At 41.2% G+C, this 10506-nt stretch overlaps 1 protein-coding gene across 1 annotated transcript; it reads left to right on the top strand.

Moving 5' to 3' along the window:
• Window positions 1-10268, top strand: znf513a (zinc finger protein 513a). The gene is given in 6 exon segments (XM_083934625.1): window positions 1-127; window positions 1462-1571; window positions 3495-3629; window positions 6844-7614; window positions 7755-8729; window positions 8732-10268. Coding segments are annotated over 5 exon segments (1950 nt in total). The 5' UTR covers window positions 1-127; window positions 1462-1531; the 3' UTR covers window positions 8761-10268.
• The last annotated feature ends 238 nt before the right edge of the window (window positions 10269-10506 follow it).

Raw genomic sequence — 10506 nt, 5'->3', positions numbered from 1 at the left:
CCGCAGCTCATGAAGAAATGGCGGATCTCCAGACGTTGTACATTTGAGGAGGAACACTTCGCACCTAATGGCGTTTTTTCAGACGATAAAGACCACCTTAACCGACAGGGACACTTGCGTTTTTTAGGTGAGTTAGCTCTATAGCTAACTAATGAAGTTGACATTAGCTGCTCGGCTTGTTTAGCTGCAGGTTAACATGTTAACGCTCACATTGACTTAAGATGGCACTTGTCAGTCATTACAACATGCTGACGAGGATGCGTTGTGTTTTGTAGCCATTCGTTGGGTTTGCGAACCGTCAGTTTCCCCAAATAATGCTCACATAGTTGTTAATACAGTGTCAACACCAGCTAGCTGTGTGTTGTATGAAGGCATGTTTCTGTTTAAATCACTAGCTGACTCACTTGACTGCTCTCTGTCGGGTTACAGCACCAGAGCTAACGTGTTAGCCATTTTGCTAAAGTAGCTTGATAGCTAACGAAGCTACTTAATGGTCCAGTTCAGGTTCTTATACACCCAAATGACATATGTGTGTGTCCTGTGCAATGACTTTATGATATGTAGAGTCTATAATCCTGCAACTACTGCGTGATATTCTCTAATTGTCTTCAATAAGACATCATACATTTGCAGAAAAAGGACACTTAGTGACTTCATGTGTTTATAGCATTAATAGTTAGCAGTGTTATTCTAGTACAGGGCTTTAAAAAAGCTACAACATCCACCGAAATTTGCCATGTTATAATGTTGTCTTGTGTTTTTATAGGCTATATATATATATATATATATATATATATACTTCTACTTAAAGCTGTAAATAGTAGTCAAATATTTGTTTACCTTTGGTTATTTTGGTATCCTTGTTTTTAGCTGTATGACTAAATCTATTTCTGTGTCTGTATGTTGAAATAGACAAAAACCCAGAGTGAAATTCCTTGTGTGTTCACACTTTCTTGGCCAGTAAAGCTGATTCTGATTCTTAAAATGGCTTAAGTAGCTGTTTATAAGTCTATTATCACATACTGTGTTATGCACAGTATTGGTTTTGCTGATACTCTACTGTTACTACAGACATATAACTTTGTTGTTCAGCTCAATGAGTCAGTCACTTGATTCCCTTCAGTTAAAAGTGAGCTCTAGGTAATTGTAACTGAAATATGTGGTATTTAATTTTGTAGTTTAAGAGCTAAAATTAAATCTGTAACAATTTTAATAACTTTTTCATTCACGTCATTTCAAGCTTCTTAAATATTAGCCATTGCTGCTTCTTTTATTCTTTTGTGATATTAATTAAAAATGTCTATGAGCAGGTTTTAGGGAATTGTGCTGCTTTTTTTTTTTTTAAAGGACCAAGAAGACCAAAAGATTAAGCTATTCATTCTGAAAATGCTCACACACTAATTGATTTAAATTGGTGTTGTCTAGTATGGATAGTAATACTGAATAATCTCTCCCAAACAGATGACAATGAGCTGATGGTTGTGGAAGTCTGCAAGAAGACGTCGCAAAAAAGAGAGAGGCTGTCTGGAAGATGCCAAGAAAAAAACAACAGAATCCACAGCCAGTCAAGTGTAGGTATTCAGAGATCTTTTTTTTTCATAAAAAGGAAAGAAAATTAAAGTTGTCGCTTAGCTGAGCTACAGACAGTATGACTCGTATCTTTACTTCAGCCAAATACAAATACCATGGCTTCACAGTTAGGTTTCAAATCCAATTCCTAAGTTAGGCCTGGTCGTTTACAGTGTGTGTCCTCTTTCTCTGCTTACATCTGGACACCAGGCATTGCAGTTTGATTCACATCAATCATACTGACCCACATGACCCACAGTGTAACTTGAGAAATGTGAACAGAATGAGATGAATGATCATGTTAGTAATCAGCTACTTCATACAGAGTTTAAGCTATTACATGCACAGTAAATATGCCCATTTTGTTGGCACGCCATGCAGTGGGCCAACAGAATGTGGCCTAATTTATCAAACAATGCACCTCACGGCTAGATGTTAGTGTTGCCAGTTAATCGAAGGGTAGTATCAGCATTTGTTTAACCAACTCCTTTATCTCCAGACACTCACATTTTAGATGTAATCGTTAGAACAACATACAAAGCTAAAGAGAGAATGTCACCAGCTTCATAATGTTTCTCTGATCGATGTTACCACCTCTGTTTTGCATGGAAAAGGACAGGAATAGTGGCTCCAAGTATTTCAGTGGTGGTCATTTTGTCAACACCATAAACACAAAACCTGAAAAAATGCCCAGTTACTCGCTTGTTATATTGGTAAGTTGCATGCAGTAATAATTAATCTATTAATCTCATTTGATTTGATGCAGCTCTGTGAAAAAGAGAAACGTCCCACAGTGTCTTGATTTTGTCAGCATGCCAAGTACTTCAAATGACCAGCAGATGGCAGTATGTTGCTGTTTCTCAAGGGTTTACCAACAAGGGCTGATGAGCAGGATGCCCTTGAATTGGCCCAGTGGTAGTTTTCTGAACACTGACAGCTGTGTGATAGCTGTGTGGATTCCATGAAGCTTGAGAGAGCGAGTTTGGATTGCAGGCATCATTAGCTGTAACTGCAGTAAAAGAGCTCCATCTGTCAACTGATAGCAATTCCTTTTTTATTCATAACATGCTGTTTGTACACTGTAGGGAAGTAAATGAGAAGGCTCTTCCTACATTATGTCTGACTTTGCAAACAAATAACATTGAAGTGTGGAACTAAAAGGATTTGCACCAGCAGAAAGACAGACCAATTACCTAGTACTGATGACTGACCTTGCTTATTGCCTTTCCATTGACCCCATATTTGTATGCTTGACTTCCCTAAATTAATTCTTGTGTAATTCTGCACAATTTTAACATTAGTGGGGTGGATCAAACAATTGCACACAAAAGATGATGTGGCTTGACAGGGGAAAGCTATTGTTGCAAAATGAGACTAGTTAAGAGATTAATACGATCAGTTCAGTTTTGTTTTTGGCATATATGGAAAATTATGATGATTTTTATTAATGCTTAAAGCTCTGTTAAATTCTCAGAACCAACATATACACTTAAAAAAAAGTAATATTCACTTGATGGTTGAAAGTAAAGCAGATTGTTCAGCCGAGCTTAGTATTCATAATCAGTCCTTCAACTGAAAGATATAAAGATCCGGATTTATATTTACAATAGACCATATATACATAAAAAGAATAATAAGAAGAATTCCTTTATTAAAAAAATGATTGACTATGATTGTAACAAATTCCGTAGAGATAATAAAACAGGCAATATCTGCGTATATGCTTTCTCCATCAGGTTGCCAGCTATTCTAGTGGACACTGAAACTCAAGCAGCTTCAGGGGTGTGTAGCTTCTCTGAAAAGTTGCTTTCTGCTGTCGACAGTTTGCCAAAGTGAAATATGCATGTAAATTGATTGAAACTGGCCTTTTAGTAAAAGAATAGTCCTCAAATCTTGTTGACTTTTGCTCCTTTCTATGACCACAGTGGATTCTGAAGATGGTGTAACCTTTGAAGCTCCAGGAAACCTCACCTTAGACACAGACTTCCTTCTAGGACAAGACCTTGAGTTCGGCGATCCTGATCATGACAACAAGATTCTAGGCCTGGAAAAGTTCTCAGGTGTGTTGACTTTATTTCTAATTAAGTGTTTAAAGTTACAATCCTATAGATTTCCGTCCTGGTGGATTTGGCAACCTCTTCGGTTGCCATGGTAACAGTAAGTGCTTTAGCCACTGTTTTGTCAGACATAACAAGAGGGGAGCGGCTGGTATATCTGTTGATAGCACAGACAAACAAGACAAAATGTGCCAAAAATGACCACCTTGTTTTTGAGGATCGACTGGGGTCAGTGCTATCCTTGTGACAACGTACATCCGTTTCTTATGACAGATCATAAGATCATTGTGATTGGTTTAAAGAAATACAAAATGCCCAGAATATTTTCCCCCCTATCCCAGGATGATGAGCCGGTGTAGCCCCCACCATAGACTAGCAGTAACCTCATACAGCTCTGTTGTAGAGTAAGGAGAGTGAGCAGTAGACAGTGAGGCCCATAAGAGCTATATAAATTTACAAACCATAACGCTGTAGGACATGCTGCATCATTTCTTGGTTATCTCTTGTGTGTAACTAGGAAATCTGAATCCAGCACGGGAATAGCGGACTGATGAAAACTGCTGTATAGAGAGATAATTACAAAACGAAAATACATCAAAATATTGCAGAAGCATTTTATCAAAAACAGGGTTTTAGTTAAATAAACCATGGAAAGTATTATAGCTTTAAAAGGCGGTGTGTGTGTGCGCTGTTGATGTCAGCCTGTCAGCTTGTCTGTCACTGTATCTGTCCATTCACTTGTAAGTAGGGCAAGTCTATAAGGTTTTCTCTTTTAGTGTCTCACCGTTTTCAGCCGTTGCATGCTCACCTTCGTGTGTTTGTATGTTTTCTATTGCTATATTCCATAAACATCTCATCCCACGTGCAGCAAATGAGTCTATTCTTGATTATACTATAAAGGGAATGTGAGGATCACTCAACTTGGTCATTATAGTAGATTTCCATTGACTCCCCCAGGTTGAACTACACTTGCTTTGGTGAAAGGGCGATAGTATCGTTAAGTTTTCTATCAGCCCTCGTCTTCCCCCTGCCTGTTTTCACAACGTAAACAAGTACGAATATGTGATGTCGTTTATTTTAAGGATTTAAATGGTGGCTCCATTTTGTTAAGTAGCTGCAGCACAAAGAGGACTTGTCAGTGATGAAGCGTAGCCCCCTTCTGCGCGACAGCAAGAGGAATGGAACTGCCAGCTCATATTTCCCAGCATGACTCTTTGTCAGAGAGAATGAGCTGAAAAATGGAAAAGTAGAGAAGGGAGCCGAGACACCATTATTATATAAGGGTCGTAAAAATAGGACCATTACCATCAAGGACACCATTATAAGAAGGCATTTATTTATCATCATCATCATCATCATCATCATCATCATCATCATCATCATCATCATCTGCCGCCGCCTCTGCTCCCACTACCCCACTGCCATTATAGTTTTCCCCCTCATCATCATCATCATCATCATCATCATCATCATCATCATCATCTACCCTCATCATCATCATCATCATCATCATCATCATCGACCCTCATCATCATTATCATCATCAGCAGCCTCACCATTATAGTCATCATCATCATCATTATCATTAGGGCTCAGTAATCATCCACAAGGGGTTTCCATGGGGCAGAATAAAAGGGCAGTCTCAACTCTCCCCTTCCTCACATCCCTCCTCGGCATCTGTGAAGGAAGGTGCTTTTTTTTTTTTACCGGCTTGTTCGCTTTCAGAAGCACACACCGAAGCTGAAGAGTGCCACAGTGTCTTGGAAGTCTTGAAGCTTGCCTTTCTACCCTCTGGGAGATAGAAAAAAAACATATCTTTCTGTTTTTGTCATCGTATTGGCTGAAAAACCTCAGATGGCAGAACAACAGATCAAACACAGTTGACCTAGCAGATAGCACTGTGAGTATTTAACGCTTCTTTGAAATTCACTTTTCTCACTTTTTTTATTTCCGTTTTTGGCCGAGAAGAGAGATTCGGTCTGCGCTGCGGTTATCTTCCGCGGCGTGGAGGAAATGGAGCGGCATTATCTGTAACAGCTGGTTGTGTTCTTTATTTGTCAGTGTTGAGTCATTCAGTGAGATTTGTTGGAAGATACTGTTTGAGTTGGATGTTTGCCTTCAGCTTTCAGGAGTTCATTGGCATGGAAGCTCAGAGAGTCTCAGTAAAACTCTAGTAGTTCTGGGCAGTATGACCAAAATATTTGTAACACAGTCATTTATTTAGATTCTGCTGATTTATGGTATATCACTGTAATTGTTCATGTTATTGCATGCATGACTGAGCCTTATTATTTATATCAATGTTTATTATTTTAGTTTATAGTGGCTCACTCTATTGTCAGGAGTACATAGAATGTCAAACCATACTGTGATTTTGTAAATGAACAGTTATCAGTGTCACAAATTGCTGCATCCTATGGTGTTTTGCCCTGTTAAAGAGAGTTAGCGTTGGGTTATGATGTGCTGTGTTAAGTTAGTAATCATTTAGATTTATTGGATGTCGAATCGTTTTATTAGCGCCCCCCTCTTAATACACCCACAGCTTGCCCCGACCGTAGAGCTTTTTGCAGCAAACACTATTCCATATTTTGCTGCCCATGTAGGAGTTCCAGAAATTGTTTCAGCAGACCCAGCACTACGAATAGTGTACACGCTGTTTGAGTTTGTTTTTAATGCCATTATAACTATTATTTCAGCTAGTATTATTCGATGATGCAACTTTTCAATGGGTTTGTCGTTCATCCACGTCCACTTGCACCTCAGCCAAAAACGGTATATTCGAAATTGGTCATTTTGGACCATACATTTGTGCTCAACATCTGTTACAGCTGTTGTGCTTGCTCTGTTCAGTTAATGTTTTTTATGATTGATGCTGTTTGTGTGTGATGTGCTTTTGTGTGACTGACGATGCGTGTGTTTTCTTCTCTCTGTTCCTTCTGCTGTACTCAGGTCTGTCTTGCAAAAGAAATAAATCTCAATTAACTTGATTATATAAAGGCTATATTCAGTACAATACAGAATAAGCTGTTCAAAATAGAGAAAGGACAGTTGCAATTGTAAACTTTGGTGTGAAATGTTGTAGATTTAATATATAGTAATACAGAGACGGGCTCTGAGTTTGCCAAGTCTGTAATATTTAGAGTGGATCGTGAAGGTCTTTGTTCTGAGAACGTGCAGTTTTTAGAAACCTGTTTTTCTGTCTGTCTCCCCTTTACAGAAGTAGCTGCTGAGATCGGTTTCTCTGTGTATCCCCTGGGTGATGAGGAGAGCCCTGCCTACAGCCAGCTCAGCATGGAAAGTGAAACAGACAACTCACACAGCACAAATGACAACGGGAGGGAAGACGAGGGCACAGCAACCCAGTCCGAGCCCAGTTTTCCTCCCTACCTGTCCTGCAGGGGCTGCGGACAGCTCCGTGATGAACCTCTGGGACCTGGCATAGACCTGGTCGGTCCATACTGCCTTAGGTGCTGCAAAGCCTCCAGAGAAGCCAAAAGTACAGACTTTTGTTCAGCTTTTGGAAGTATCAGCGGGATTCGCTCGGGTTCCCATTTGCAACTCGACAGTGAAGGGTTGGGAAACGAGATGGGGGACAAAGCACTGACTGCTGAGGACAGATTGGCCAAACTGCACTCATGCCACCTCTGTGGCTTCTCATCGCGTTACGCCAACCACGTGAAGCGTCACATGAAGACGCACAACGGGGAGAAGCCCTATAACTGCCCCTTGTGCACTTACGCCTCAGCCCAGCTGGTGAACCTGCAGAGACACCTGCGCATTCACACAGGGGAAAAACCTTACAAATGTGACATCTGCACTTTTGCCTGCAGTTCCCTGGGCAACCTCAAGAGGCACCAGCGCATGCACGTCACCTCTGCAGGGGTGGGACACGACGGCCTCCCACGACCTGCCAGTGGCCAAAACATCCTGAAGAGGCATGTGACTGGCCAAAGACCCAATGAAGAAGTGTCTAGTACTTCATCTGAGGGTATGTATCATTTTCCTTTAGTAATAGCTTTTTTTTTAAATATCGTGAATGATGACGCACAATCTTAAAACATGATGCACCCTTTTGATAGCTTTGATCAGTCATTAAGTATATAATAACTCACTCATCTTTTTGTGAAGTTTCAGAAGTTGCGAGGCCAACTTTAAACCTGGGTTTGGGAGCCCAGAACAATGACTACCTATCCGCCTTTGATGGCTTGAAGGGGGCATCGCCACCACCCATACCAGCCTCTAACCCAGCTCCTAGCCACCAGCCCCCACCCCTGCTGGACACCACAGGCAGCGGCAGCAGCAGCAGCAGCGGCAGTAGCAGCAGCAGCAGCAGCAGCAGCAGCAGCAGCAGCAGGGCACCCAGAGAAGGTGTAGCAGACAGGGCGGCCTCCCTCCCCCCTTCACTTTTTCCCTTCACTTGCCGGTTGTGTGGCATTGTCCTGGAGGACGAGGACGGCTCCTCAGCCCAGATTTGTGCCAAGTGTACCCTTGAGATGCTTACTAAAGACTCTTCCTCATCCCCGAACAGCCCCGGTGAGCGCAGCGACAAGGTGTACACTTGCGCCGCCTGCCCTTTTCTCACGCACTACCCAAACCACTTGGCGCGCCACATGAAAACTCACAGTGGCGAGAAACCGTACAAGTGCCCACAGTGCGACTACGCCTCAGCGCACTTTGACAACCTCAAGCGCCACCACAGAGTGCACACAGGTGAGAAACCCTACAAGTGCCATTTGTGCGATTACGCCTGCGGGAACCTGGCCAACCTGAAGCGCCACCAGCGGGTGCACTCGGGCGCAAAACCCTTCCAGTGTGCCGTATGCAGTTACAGCTGCAACCAGAGCATGAACCTGAAACGCCACATGCTCCGGCACACAGGAGAGAAGCCGTACAAGTGTCAGGAGTGCGGCTACACTACCGGCCACTGGGACAATTACAAGAGACATCAGAAGAAACACGGCCTGGCCACGGACGGCTGGGTCAAAGTTCCAATGACTGGCAGCAACGAAGATGAAGAGCAAGTGAGAAAAGGGATGGGAGTTGGCGCTGCAACTCACAGAAAAGAAACAGGGGTTGATATGCAGTATATGTCTAGGGAGGGAGGTCAGGCAATACACTCTTGCTACAAACATGAGATTGTATAAAATATAACTCAGCAAAACTAAGCTACCAGCAACTTTTTTTCGTTCAGAGCCTTTATATTGTTTTAGTGTGTGTGTGTGTGTGTCGGTCTTTTAGTGTTTTGTCAGATGTCTTCAGAGGCTGCTAATTGTTTATATGTAGAATCTCGCACATTATGAAACAGTTGTGCTGCATATTTTGATCCCTTTTACGGATTAGGTAAAGTGGACGAGTCTGTTCAGAGTTTGTCTTCTGCTCTGCGTTTGTGTCACTGTGGAAGACCGTCTCATTCTGTATGTTACACAACACTAGGCTAATTCTAGCATTTCCCTCTTGCATTACAACACATATGGTTCTTCATTCGAGGAGGGCAATACATTACCAAATACACACATGCACATTTATGCCTGAACTGTTAAGCTGCACTGTGTGGTTTTTTTTAAATAAGGGATTTTTTTCTTTTTTTTTTTGATCAAAGTTGTTAGTATCCCAAGTTTTTTTTTTGTACCAAAAATCAAAAGAAACAACTTGAATGTCGCTGATAAGATGATATAATTTCCCTGACTTACCTTCGGTTCGCCTACTTGGACTACACAGTGCGGCGTTTAGTGAAGATGGGTCCTTGTAAGGGCCTATGTGTGCTTTGTTTGCATTGGGGCACAAGCTCTGGTGATGGCATGGCTTCAGATTCATTTACTAATGTATGTACTACTAGCTAAAGTGCCATTTAATAATACTGGACTTATTTTACCCTTGATAAACTATATCGATTCATTAGGTTGTGTTAACCTAACTTAATAATCTCCTGTGTCTCAAGCTGCATTGCCATCCTTCCCGAGTCCCTCAGGATCATAAAATGTGATTTAAAAAAAATAGTTCTAGTTATTTTAACACTAAAATTGCATGCACAAACATTTTAAAAGGCCCTCTTTAGTCTTATCTTGGTTGTATGGTTAAAGAAAGCACAGTCGTAAACACACAGTTACATTTGGAAGGTCTTAAACTACAGTAAGTTGTGGAGGGGGAAAGAGGCATTGGCTGACGTCTCATATATGGAGCATGTTGTTAAAAGGATTTTTTCCCCCCATAAACTTGTATTTGCTACATATCATTAATCTTTCAACTTCTAATCATAATTGATCATGTTCCTTTTGATAACTGTTTACTATTGACTGTGAAATTAGCCCATTCTCGTGTTTTTTACTTGAAAAAGGTGACACTATTAGTAAGCATGTGTGTGTAATAGTCCTTTTATTTTTCTAATGTGGCTGTAATACACTGCTAGAAGTGCATACTTTAATATTTAGACTTTGGTTTTGTTGAACGTGTGACGCGTCATTTAGTTCCCATGGGACAAATAGGGACTGTGATTTATGTTTACGCTGTTTCTGAATTACTATTATATGCAAGTGAGATTTTTCAGGTTGCCAACTTGCCATGACCCAGTGGAGCATTGATTAGTACTGAGTGACATCCCCCACCCACCCACCCAAGTGTCTGTTTTTGTCTTTATGCAGTGTCTCATAAATGCCTTAAGTGACGATTTTGAAATAAACACATGGAATTCATTTCGTTGAATGTCAGACGGTCTGGATCTCATTTTCTTTCTCCCATGCACGCAGTAAATGTTTAGACCCGCTCTATGGATGGTAATGTCTTTTGCTGAGTCCATCACTTTGGTTTTGACTGAAATATGAGGTTGAAGTTTGTGGTTCTGAAATCTTTTTGGATTGATATAAGATCCGGCATCCATGAATCA

Source organism: Echiichthys vipera (genome assembly GCF_963691815.1).
Source record: "Echiichthys vipera genome assembly, chromosome: 19".
NCBI lineage: Eukaryota > Metazoa > Chordata > Actinopteri > Perciformes > Trachinidae > Echiichthys > Echiichthys vipera.
This window is presented reverse-complemented; position numbering and strand designations above follow the sequence as displayed.